Here is a 12,851-nt window from a genome sequence, read left to right as displayed (position 1 = left end):
ATTTATAAAAAATATTTAAAATATAATTGTTAATGTTTTTATATATATACACCAAATATAATGAGTAGTGATGTATGTCAGATTGTGTTGTTATAAAGTTCAACTAAATGTGCTTATTGATTTATTTTTTGTGATTTATAAAACATCACTTGTGATTATCTACATCTCTGGGTAAGATGGGGGGGGACCAAATATTTGCTTTGAAGAATAAACAAGTTATTCACCTAGTAGAAAAAATTCAGTTTTTAAGTTTTTATCTCTTTACAGTTTAACATAGATTCTTCATTTTCTAATTAATCTTCATGAAGACACTAAAGAATTATCATAAAATAGTGATAAATATTCATTCTGGCTATGAATTGTTAGAGTTTGAAATATGGAGATTTGATTTTAAGTTGGTTTGTCTCATAGAATGAATTAAAAATGTTTAGATTTGTGAGAGCCAAAATACAAACAAAGCAAACTATAAAGAATTAAGGACCGGTACGAAGCACACAGAATTCTTGTAGCCTCAGCATTCTCCAAATTCCCATGTGAGGCCAGATGTTTTAGGCTAAATATGTAACTCTCCTTGAATAAAGAGCAAGTCTCAGCAAAATGACTGAAAAAGCCTTTAGTTGTGAACATTGTGAATAGATGGAGCAGTGTCCCTATTTGCACTTACTTATTAAAAAGAGGAAACCATATTGTTGTGTTGTACAAGGAAAGTATGGTCAGTAGGTTGTAAATTTCCATTTTTCTTTCGGACTCATAAGGAAATGTAGTGAGATATAACAATGATTTATTTTTGTAGGTTTCTCTTATGTTTATTGAGTCAAAGTTTATTGCGTTTTAATAGATACGACAGTGGCATATTCCAGTGAATAAAGGGATGGCCGTCTATTTAATTTTTTGTACCCTAAAAGTTTCTCCCTTATAATAAAGCGAAGTGTTTTTCTTGAACACTTCTACCATATGTTAGAATCTATTTAACTAGCTTTCTTCAAAGAATGTGATTTGCTTTTTTTCCTTTTTTTCCCTGTTTTTCTTTTCTTTTTCCTTTATTATAGAGACTGAATGTAGCATATTTGACATTAATGAATGTCAAGTGAAAAGACTTTAGTTTATTAAATAGTTAATAAGAAAACCTTCAACTGAGGAGTTTCTATCTTAGATGGCCAACACAGTTGATTGCAGGTGATGATAATTTAGTGCTTCATAACTAATGTGGGCATTTAGTGAGTGCTAGGCATCATGCTAAACACTTCACATGCCTTAGCTCATTTATTCCCTATCAGAACTCAGTGAGTTGGGCATATTATTATTTTCTTTTTCTACATGAAGACAGAAAGGATTAATAATGTTACAGAGAATACTGGAGCATAGAGAGGTTAAGTAAGTTGCCTAAGATCATACAGCTAGCGAGCAGTAGAGCCAGAATTTGCACCAGGCAGCCTGGCTTAAGAAAACATGTCCGTAAATATAACCCTGCACAGATTCTCTGATGTTTAACTGAAGCTCAAAACAATATTCTGTCTAACTCTCCCTCCAGATGGTTAACAGGCTATTCATGGGAGCCCTGAAAGTCTTATATGTGGGTAGGGAAATAAAACTGCATAAACTTTCCTAGTGGTCCAGTGGTTAAGACTCCACACTTCTACTGAAGGGATCCCTGGTTGGGGAGCTAAGATCATGGGGAACTATGCCATGTGGGGTGTTCAATAAACAAAATAAAAAAATTTAAAACTACACTTTTACTGAATAATTTAAAGTAACTTGTCAGTTGCTAATGTTCCATCTATGCCACTTGTAAAGAAATAGACCATGTCAAGGGGAAAAAGTACCTTATTCAAGGAAGTTAAATTCCAGCATCCTGGTCACCCATTATCATTTGGTTTTCACTGACCGCTAGGTAACCCTTTCCTCTGTTGCAGAACAGCCATCCACATGTTTGCTGTTAGGAAAGGTGATAATTAAAGATGTATGTTGAGAGCTGAGTGTTTGTATTCTGCACATTCTTAATTTAATTTGTATTTTTTTCCCTTTTTCTTTGTAAAATCCTGTTTGCTGACTTGGTGTTGAGGCTGGAGCTGACTGCCCTGGCCAGCAGTCCAGTCCAGATTCAGGAGCAATTGCAAAACTTCTGTCCCGGGTGGGTGGAAGCCATATGTTTTGGGGAGGTGCTGGAGTGAATGAAACCCTTCCTACTCTTTTAAAATCCCTCTTCCTCAGCCAAATCTGAGAGTGACATGAAATGGGCCTCCCCAAAGTCTGTCTTATAAAGGTTGTGCCTTGCCCAAGTAGAAAATGCTTTGGTAGATCCTCTATAGGCCTATAATTCTGGAATAAAAACACTTGTATAAACACATGTGGCATCGTCAATGAAATTTAAAGCAGAGAAGAGGACAAGTTATGCAGAGGAAAATGTGCAAATTATTATTAAGGTGACTCATAAATTTTACTAGATGTTTACAATTTATTTTAGGGGGTGGTGGTCAGGAAGTTGAGTTTTGCTCACAATACCTTTAACTCACTTTCACCTCCCTTCCCAATCATGAAATGTCTCAAAAAAAAAACAAAACACAAAAAAACCCAAAAACAACTCATTATTTACAAGGGTGTGGAATTTTGAAGCCTTGACTTTGCCACATGTTTGTTTGTATGTGGGTTTTTTATCCTTTGTATGTGGGCTTTTAATCCTCCTGAGATAATTGGATGTGAGCTCACACTCTTTCCTCTTTCTCCAGGTCTCACTGGGATACTAGGTTTGGGCATCGCAGCTCCTAATTTAGCCTTTTCCCAGATGGTGACCACTTTTGGCTTGGCCGGCATAGTGGGCTACCACACTGTCTGGGGAGTGACTCCCGCTCTCCACTCACCGCTGATGTCTGTGACTAATGCAATCTCAGGTTTGTTCCCCTCTTGTTTTCTCACATCTTAGGTTTTCAAGGGCTTATTCAACTCACAGAGTGCTTTCCATGAGGTTTATAAAGTCTGTGTTTCCAAATTGTAGGGCTTGGCATCGTGGTGGTGGTTGTGGTGACTTGGGCTCCCAGAGGTAGAGGGGTGGGGTTGGAAGGAAGAGGCCAGGGAGGTGTGTCAAGCCTTTGGGCTGCTCCCATTTCAAGCAGGGCAGAGCCACTGTTTCTTCTTTCAGTTATGATTTCCTTTAAAGAAATGATTCCTCCAAAGAAATTTGGAAGCAGTGTTTCACAGGAGCATGACGGTTCATGCAGTAGTGTATACGGCTCTTCCTAACACTGTTGTTCTCTGTGGTCCCTAGCGATGGCTCAGATCTGAGGAATGAGACCCACATTGGACAGATATAGGAGCCGCCCTGGCTCAGAAACCTCATGGCCCTGGTGGGCATCTCTTGCCACAGGCATAGCTTTCAGGATCTCCACCAGTGAGGTGAAAGTCTCTCAGATGTGTCCGACTCTTTGGAATTCCATGGACTGTAGCCCCGCCAGGCTCCTCTGTCCATGGAATTCTCCAGGCAAGAATACTGGAGTGGGTTGCCATTCCCTTCTCCGGGGGGGGGATCTTCCCAACCTAGGGATCAAACCCAGGTCTCCCACATTGCAGGCGGATTCTTTATGTCCGAGCCACCAGGAAATCCCCACCGGGAACAAGTCCAATTCCAAGAAGTACTCTGCTCGGGAAAGCCCAAAGCTGTGGCTCTCACTGTCATATATTTTTAGTTCATGTATAGCATTTTCCAGTTCGGATGCTTCGTATCCAGCAGAGGTCCCTTTCCACCACAAGCGATGTTATCTAATAACATTATTGCTTTATATCTTTGTCAGGGGAACAGAGCTAGAATGTTCAAGGTTAAAATTCTTACGCAGAAAGAGAAAATGTTTTGCAACTCTTTGCCCACAAAAGTACTTCAGTGAGAATGTGTATGAGAACTTTCTCCTTTATGGTGTGTGTGCTTGTGAGCTTTTCACCGATGACATTTGCTTTGGCAGCGTGATTGTTTCTATTCACCACATCCTTGTTTCTTCCCAGGGTTGACCGCAGTCGGTGGGTTGGTGCTGATGGGAGGACACTTGTATCCTTCCACAACTTCTCAGGGCCTTGCTGCTCTTGCTACATTCATATCCTCAGTCAACATTGCAGGTACGAGGACAGGGAAAGAACCCAGAGTGCTGCTTTTGGTGGAGACATGAGAAGCAAATATAAAATGATATATATTTGTTAAAATATTTATATTAAATATAGAAAATAATTAAGTATAAAATAAGCATTCTGATTTTAGGAATTTTATCATGCCTTTTAAAAAAATGTTTCACTCAGATTATAAATGCTCTGTGTGAAGGGGAATTGGTTATTTTTGCCTATTGGTAATTTTTAGAAACTATTTGATAAAAGAGCACCCCTATCCCTGGGTGCCCCAAAACAAACAAATAAAATGATGTCTTGGTTAAGGTTAACTGGAAGGTTATTGCATGCATAGTTTTGAATTAAGCTGACTTAGATCTATCACCATAGCATCTTTAAATAAGTATAATTTTAGATAAAACTTTAGCCTTTTGCGTTATCCTGTCCCATGTTCCTGAAAACTGAAAGCCTAGCACATGACTTGTGTATGAAACTCATTTGATGCTGTTTTGTAGCTAAAAATTCTTTAATGTGTCCAGGAGACCTAGTACCTGCTGATATGGTATTTTTTAAAATTACTTATTTTAGGGTTTAACAAATAGAACAACCTATAAGAAAAAAAAAATACTGGCCTTTTGATCTTTTACTTTCCTGAGCTGTTTGAAGAGCTAATTTATTTTTAGTCATGCAGAAATAGTTGGTTCTGTGCTCTGATAGCAGATTTTCTTCCTGAATGTCTCTGGGGTTCCCCCTTCAATGTAACTGGCTCAAATGATAGAATAACTTCTATTTTTGAGGCTTTAAAATATTAACTTAAAATGGTAGGTATTCCTAGATGATAAAGTTATGCTTATCATAGAAAAATTATAGCGCTTTAAAAATTATGTTGCTTAAGATAACTCTTTTTGTTTTATATTTACTTTGATAAGGTGGCTTTCTGGTGACTCAGAGAATGCTGGACATGTTCAAGCGTCCCACTGACCCTCCGGAGTATAATTACCTGTATCTGCTCCCTGCTGGTACCTTTGTTGGAGGATATTTAGCCTCCCTCTACAGTGGTTATAACATTGAACAGGTGAGAATCTCTTTTGAAAGCTTTCTTGTTTTGGTACTATGTCTTTGTCCGAGTGAGATTACCATTACCATTACCATTACCAAAAATCGAATTTCTCTAATCAAATATAACAGTAACTCTTGAAGCATCTTGATCAAATAGAACATTCTCATCCTCTAAGAATCAGGACCCTGGATTCTAGAGACAGCTTTGCTCGCTAACTCTGCAAATATGGCTTTACCTATTTGTCCCTACATTTTTCCACTTGTAAAAAGATTCAAGAAGGTTATAAGTGTCCTTTTTATGTACCTAGCTAGATTGTTGTGGGGATACAATGAAATAATCAGTTAAGAATTTGAAAATGTTTTATTAAAATACTGTCAAGTCCTTTTCCTATTTATTTTCTTCATCTATGGATCCGGCAGATGTTACACCAGCGCATTTAAAAAAGAAAATTTAAAAATGAATGCTGCGTAGGAAAACAGAAATAATCAAGTTGAACTCTGAAAGTTCTGTGTCTAAATATAATTTATAATAGAGATTCAGCTTTGTTCTGAGCTCAGTCATACCTTTCTTTTCAATGACTATTGTAGAATGCAGCCTCTCTGACAGCTGAAAAATCATGTCCCTCTTAGTTTCTGCTGTTTCTAACATGTATTTGTTGAATGAACATCAGTCTTTGAGAAGAGTTAAAGCAGTGAGTCAGGGAGATTTATGTCAGCATCCCAGATTTGCTATTTACTTATCATTTGCCCTTAGAAAAATTATGTAGCCTCTTTAGGCATGGATTTTCTCTTTTATAAAATGAGGATGATGCTTCTTTCCTCCTGTGAATCTCATGAGACTGGGTTATAACTTATGCAATGTATATAGCATGGTCTCTGGCACTTACAACCTCACGGGGCTGGCTCCCCTGTAACATTGGGTCAGGTCTAGATCTTGTAATAACTCCATTTAAATTTAGGTACTTTTATCAGAAGAGATCAGTGTACGTAAATGGTTTAATTGCAAGTACAATTTAAAGTATTTAGTATGTTAATATCCCCAATGGATAGGAATATATATTGAAATATTAAAAGAAGAGATCATATTGGCTCTTTTAACTTTAAAATTGTCCCTAGAAATGTCTTTAAAGAATCACGTTTCCTCAAAGGAAGTTCTCTTTAAGCTGATGGACTGAATGTTTTTGATAACCTCTCTGTTTCTTCCTTTTCCTTTGAAAAGATTATGTACCTGGGCTCTGGCCTTTGCTGTGTTGGTGCCCTGGCTGGGCTTTCCACCCAGGGGACTGCACGTCTTGGCAATGCCTTGGGCATGATTGGGGTGGCCGGAGGCCTGGCAGCCACCCTCGGAGGCCTGAAACCGTGTCCAGAATTGTTAGCTCAGATGTCTGGAGCGATGGCTTTGGGCGGTACCATTGGTAAGCACTTGTGGGTTCTGCCTTGATATAAGCCCATGCCCTTTGAAAACCTGATGGCAGTTAGGCTCAGAGATTTAGGAATACATTGTTAGGAGTAAGAACTTTTAGTTGCAGTTCAGTTTCTGAATATATATGTATCTGTTTGAAGCCCATATTGATAAAGGAATTAAGTTGCCTGAATGGAAGTTGCTTCAGTAAATATTTTGGCAAAAGTCACACAGTTGGTACTATAATTGTCATTCAGAAATAAACATTTTAAAACATTGAGTAGTATGAACTGTGTCACAAAAGTGGGCTAAGAAGTGCCTTTACTCAGTTCTTGTTTTCCTTTACTGACTGTTCGTTTAGCTGATAATAGAACAGGAGATTAGAATACTTGTATGTGTGTACTGTCTGTAGGTTCATGTCTTATTCTGCTGGGTTTAAATAACAGCAGACGATCCGGCTTCATACCTGTTAAAAACGTGGAAAACGTGTGCCAGCAGGAAAACCACTGGTTTAGTTTTATTCAGTGATGTGTTGGGGTTGATTGTTAAATTTTCAGGAATCTTTTGAGCTGGTTGTTAACCCAGCCATTATAAAAAATCAAATTATATAAACTTAAAACTAAATAAATTAGAAACAAAGGTAATAATCCTGAACACACTAATGAATTAACTAGCTTTTATTATCCCCACTTTTGAGATTATCCATGTGTCTTGTGTCTGTGTGGTAGAAATATTATGTAATATGGGCTTCTGTGCATCTCTTCCTGAATCCATATTTAATGCCATCACATTGTAGCTTCAGATCAGCCATGGCAGTTGTATTTACACCATATAAGTCAACAAATGCTACAAATCTGGGATTCATTTACTGTTTTGTTGATTGTCCAGACCTAAGAGAGTGATGGAGAAAATGTTAATGCAGTTTAAACTTAAATGTGTGTTTTGTCTGTAGCCATTATATTATGAATTGCACAAAAAAATAGAATATTCTTCTAGTATTTGGAAACTATTTTCAGATTCAGCAGAATTCCCACTCACATGGTTGACAATGAGTGAAGTTCTTATATGCATCTCATTGTTTCACTGTCATTTTATTTGTTAAAGTAAACAAAAATCTCAACCAGCATTCATGTGGAAACTATACTCATTCATCAGTTGCAAACACTAGGTTGGCTGCAGATACCAGAGTTTGGCAAAAATCAACAAAAGCATTCTGTGAAAGCCAATTGGCTAGATGAAGCTTACAATAAAGAATATTGTGGGAGGTGGGAGGGGGGATCAGGATGGGGAACACATGTAAATCCATGGCTGATTCATGTCAATTTATGGCAAAAACCACTACAGTATTGTAAAGTAATTAGCCTCCAACTAATAAAAATAAATGAAAAAAAAAGGAATATTGTATATATTTTTATTTTTTGAAACTTGTGTACTACATACATTTTTATGAGTAAAAACTTCTGTATTTACACACACACATTTTTTAAAAAAAACTTAAAGTTCATTTATTTAAGTATAAAATCGACAATATTCTAAGATTGGTAAGAGTAATAAAAATATATGTATAATGATGTATATAATTGTATATATCATTTCAGTGGATAAGAAAGTAATGACTTAGACCTACAGCTATTAAAAAGGTAATAAAAAGATAATAAACTATATTAAAGGTAATAAAATAGGTGTTATTCATAATTTTATAACTATATATCCCCAAGAGTGATACAGGCTGAGATTTAAAAATTTATAGTAAAAATTTACATCTATTGAAATTGAAACAAAAAAGCATCCTTTCAGAAAAGTTAAGTTCATACAGTTTTACTAGTGAATTTTTCTAAATAGTTAAGGGGAAAATGAAACACCACTTTTACATGAATCTTTTTTGAGAATAGGAAAAAGGAGCATTCTCTAATCTATTCACTTTTTAAAACTTATTTTGTATTGTGGTATAGCCGATTAACAATGTTGTGATAGTTTTTGGTGAACAGTGAAGGGACTCGGTCATACATACACATGTTTCCATTTCCCCCCAAACTCCCCTCCCATCCAGGCACTCACACCTGTTTTTATCCTGGAAGGCTGGTGGTTAAATGCTTAGCAGCACAGCTTTAGCTTTACGTCTCCTGTTTTATTTCTCTGGGAAAGCTGTGCATACTTTCTTACAGTCCCTGGAAAGGCACTTGAAGGAAAATGCTTGTGCTGTAGGTTCATGGCCGGAAAACCTTTAGATGTGGTCTTTGCAAATACTACGAGACCCAGTCCTCTGTACCGTCTACCTGTAGCCAGGTAACTCCAGAGTCTCCTGGTTTGGTTGTTTTCTGTTCAGATATTTGCATTTCATTACCTTTGGACTTGGCTTCCTTCTGCCCACCTGAAAGCCAAGGCCACCTTCATTCCAGCTGTTCCTTGTGTGCTCAGGGGCAAGTGATGCCTAATAGGGAAGGGAGCCTGGGCTGTTCATACAGTGGGGAGAATTTAAGGAGTTTAGTTGGAACTTTAAGTAATCTGAAGAAGTGTTAGTCTAGGAGAATGTTCAGAGGTTGTAAGGAGAAGTTGATGCTATGTGTTTGGGTTCTTTAGAGTTGGCATTGGTGAGGTGGTTGAAAGAACCTGCTATATGAAAGGGTATTTAATATTTAAGCCAATGTTCTTGCCTGGATAGCCCTGTAAGAGAGATTTTTGCGAGGAAGTAGATAAATAGTTATTAATGACAATGATGGATAACCTTAGTGTTGTCTTTTTTTAAACTTAGGAATAATTGACATATAATATCATACTAGTTTCAGATCTACAACATAATAATTTGATATATACATATATATATCTTGCAAAATGATTGCTGCAATAAGTCTAACATTTGTCACCATACATAAAATTTTTTTTTCTTGTGATGAGGACTTTTAAGATCTACTCTCTTAGCACCTCAATCTGCAATACAGCTTTATTATTAACTATAGCACCATGCTGTACATTCCACCCCCAGGACTTACTCATTTTATAACGGGACGTTTGTACCTTTTGATCCCATTCACCCATTCTGCTCACCCTTTACCTCCTGCCTCTGGCAGTCACCAATTTGTTGTCTGTATCTATGAGCTTGTTTGTTAGTCAGATTCCACACATAAGTGAGATCATATGGTATTTGTCTTTCTCTGTCTGGCTTATTTCACTTAGCATAATGCCCTAAAGGTCCATTCATGTTGTTCCAGTGACAAGATTTCCTTCTTTCCTGTAGCCAAGTAATATTTAATTGTGGGCTTTATTGGATTATTTCTCAAAGGTCTGTCCTGCTTTAACTTTTCTTTGACTTCCATTTCCTGACAGGATTGACAATTGCGAAGCGCATCCAGATCTCTGATTTACCTCAGTTGGTTGCTGCTTTCCACAGTTTAGTGGGACTGGCAGCCGTGCTCACTTGCATAGCTGAGTACGTTGTAGAATATCCGCATTTCGCTACGGATGCAGCAGCCAACCTCACCAAGATTGTGGCCTACCTCGGTACTTACATCGGCGGGGTCACCTTCAGTGGGTCTCTCGTTGCCTATGGAAAATTGCAGGGTAAGTGATCCAGTGTAACATGGAGGTGAATATCTATTGTTTAGGGTGTTCAGGGGTCCATTTCAATTTCAGAAAATGGCTTAGTAGCAGAACCTATTAGGCGAAGAGTATTTGTATGACTCTGGGAAACACTATGAAAGTTTTTTTTTCTCAATAAAGTTGGCTTCTCTTTATTGGTCTTTACAAATCTCACAAAACTTTGAAGCCAAGGCTTCTGCAGACAGCTCATGGAGGATACTAGTGCACAGAAATTTGCCTACAGGGACTAGTTGACATTTGATGATACATATGAACAAAATGACGTCTTCATAATCCTTGTTTAGAGATGCCTGTATAGCATTCACAGAAATGAACTTTATACATTTCCCAGAATAGAGAGAGGCTTATTGAATAAATTTGTGTGATTAGTATACAGTACTTACTTTGAAAATAAATACACATTTTAGGGGTCTAGTGTGGCAGCTTTTGCTACCATTAATGCCAACCATGAAGATAGAAGTGGAGGGAAAAAAAAACACCTCTTTCTGCTTTCATTGTTTTCATGAAAACATGAGTCTCTGGAAAAACAAGTTTGTGATTTAAAAACCTGATGTTGCCTCTCAGTAATCAAGTCATTAGAATTAAGTGGGGAACATCATGAAACTTAAAAATCACAGAAGAGCTTAATGCCTATGATATACTCTGTCTTTAAAAGCAGCTAGCAAACAAGGACCCTTCTCCCTTGGGCTCAGTTGATAGAATCAGAAAAACAAATGGTCTAGGACTGTTTTGAAGTTTTAAGTAAATAAGACCACACTTAACTTCTGTATTGGTCATCTGGGGAAGAAAAATCACTTCTCATGATTCCATGACAAAGAGTAAAGAACTTGTGTGATCAAAGGGCAGTTAAGCTGAGCCATACTTTCCCCACTTCCATTAATGTTTATATGTAAGAACTCTAGTGTATGCTTTCATGTTTCAGTAGCTGGTGATATAAAGTGCTATTTTAAGTAGCATGTTTTTATCCTAATATTACATTTTGTAGCTTATGATTAAATGACTTAGAGTGTTTGAGGGGATTTCTTGGGACATGTCTTGCATTCTAATGGCCCCATCCTCCGCCCTAGGAATCCTGAAGTCCGCCCCTCTGCTGCTCCCTGGGAGGCACCTCCTCAACGCCGGCCTGCTGGCCGCTAGCGTGGGTGGGATCATCCCCTTCATGATGGACCCCAGCTTCACCACCGGCATCACCTGTCTGGGCTCTGTCTCAGCCCTCTCTGCTGTCATGGTAAGAGGTCAGAGATGGAAAGCACGTTCTTAGTGAGGAACTAAGTATTTTATTAGGTTACAGTCTAACCTTATTTCTGTCTCATCAAGACCCCTGATGGATGTGTTAATATGCTGTTATGTGTTCATCTTCATAGAGTTTGAACAATATAGAAAAGTGTAAGAATAAAATTCTCCTTCTCTTCACTTACCCCTGTCCAGACTGTCACATGTGACACCTTTATTGCTCTGGGGTCTTTTTACTGGATCAATGAATCAGTCAGTAGGAATTTAAAGAGCCAAGAGTTTCAGTTCTGTTCATTAGGTGCCTGCTCTGTGACAAGCCCTCTAAAATAAAACAAGTGTCAGAGAGATCCATTGGTTGCCCTCACATTTGCCAGAAGCTCTGATATCAAGCCAAATAGTCATATAAAATGAACTGCATTTATTAAACCCTGTGTGTTCAGTGGGGGAGTTCAGAGAAACCTCCTAGGATAGGTTGGTCTTCCTCTTCCTCTCTGGTTATTGCATTTAGTATGTGGGTACATACAGTATTCTGTGTGTCTGTATGTCACAATTTAGCATTCTGTTATAGCAGTGTATGGCTCTGCTGAATTAGCTCTGTGTCATTCACGGATTGCTTCATGTTTGTCTAGTATACTCTTAGTGTATACTTCATTCATGAAGTTTATGTTAAAAATTTTAAAAATCATCTATGGTGCTTAGCACAAAGTTAAACATGTAGTAATTGCTTCAGCTTAGTTCAGTCACTCAGTCGTGGCCGACTCTTTGCTACCCCATGGACTGCAGCATGCCAGGCTTCCCTCTCCATCACCAACTCCCAGAGATTGCTCAAACTCATGTCCATCGAGTTGGTGATGCCATCCAGCCATCTCATCTTCTGTCATCCCTTATATGATTATTTGGCTTGATCTCGGAGCTTGCATCAAGTGTGAGAGCAACTAATGGGCGAGGTATCTTTGATGCTTGTTTTGTTTTAGAGGGTTTGTCACACGGCAGGCACCAATGCACAGAACTGAAACCCTTGTCTCTTTAAATTCCTATTGACTGAAACATTGATCCAGTGAGAAGACCCCAGAGCAATAAAGGTGTCACGTGACAGTTTGGACAGGAGTGAGTAATTGCTAAGTCACCCAAAACTGTACCCTCAGATTTTCAAGCCAGTTAAGACTGGGCTTGTATTTAAGTTTTAGCTGCTTCTCTTGGCACCGACAGGACCCTCCTTGCTCATCAGCTAAAGTCATAAAAACTGTAACATCAACTCAATGCTATTACTTTTTTCCAAGTGTAGACCCCTCTCCAGTTTCTGCCTGCTCATGGTTAGTGCCTCTTAGGTATTTGGGGATTTTTTTTTTGCAGGTGGAAAACGTGGTTCAGTGTTTTTACTTGTTATATCTGTAGGAGAGTCGGTCTGATAGGGGTCATTCTCAGGCATGGAATTTACATGTAAATGTATTAGTTGGAAAACTGGAATGATTATGAA

General features: G+C 38.1%; 1 protein-coding gene across 5 annotated transcripts in view; it reads left to right on the top strand.

Annotated features, from left to right (window-relative positions):
* The window catches only part of NNT (nicotinamide nucleotide transhydrogenase), an 89,957-nt gene that overhangs the window by 46,848 nt on the left and 30,258 nt on the right, over positions 1 to 12,851 (top strand). For all 5 annotated transcript variants that reach the window (XM_061129832.1, XM_061129831.1, XM_061129829.1 and 2 more), the window contains 6 exons: positions 2,727 to 2,888; positions 3,991 to 4,101; positions 5,013 to 5,158; positions 6,362 to 6,557; positions 9,869 to 10,102; positions 11,209 to 11,369. In XM_061129832.1, the coding sequence (XP_060985815.1) occupies positions 2,727 to 2,888; positions 3,991 to 4,101; positions 5,013 to 5,158; positions 6,362 to 6,557; positions 9,869 to 10,102; positions 11,209 to 11,369 (1,010 nt within the window). The remainder of the gene's footprint in view (positions 1 to 2,726; positions 2,889 to 3,990; positions 4,102 to 5,012; positions 5,159 to 6,361; positions 6,558 to 9,868; positions 10,103 to 11,208; positions 11,370 to 12,851) is intronic.

This window comes from Dama dama, chromosome 25 (assembly GCF_033118175.1).
Source record: "Dama dama isolate Ldn47 chromosome 25, ASM3311817v1, whole genome shotgun sequence".
Classification (NCBI taxonomy): domain Eukaryota; kingdom Metazoa; phylum Chordata; class Mammalia; order Artiodactyla; family Cervidae; genus Dama; species Dama dama.
This window is presented reverse-complemented; position numbering and strand designations above follow the sequence as displayed.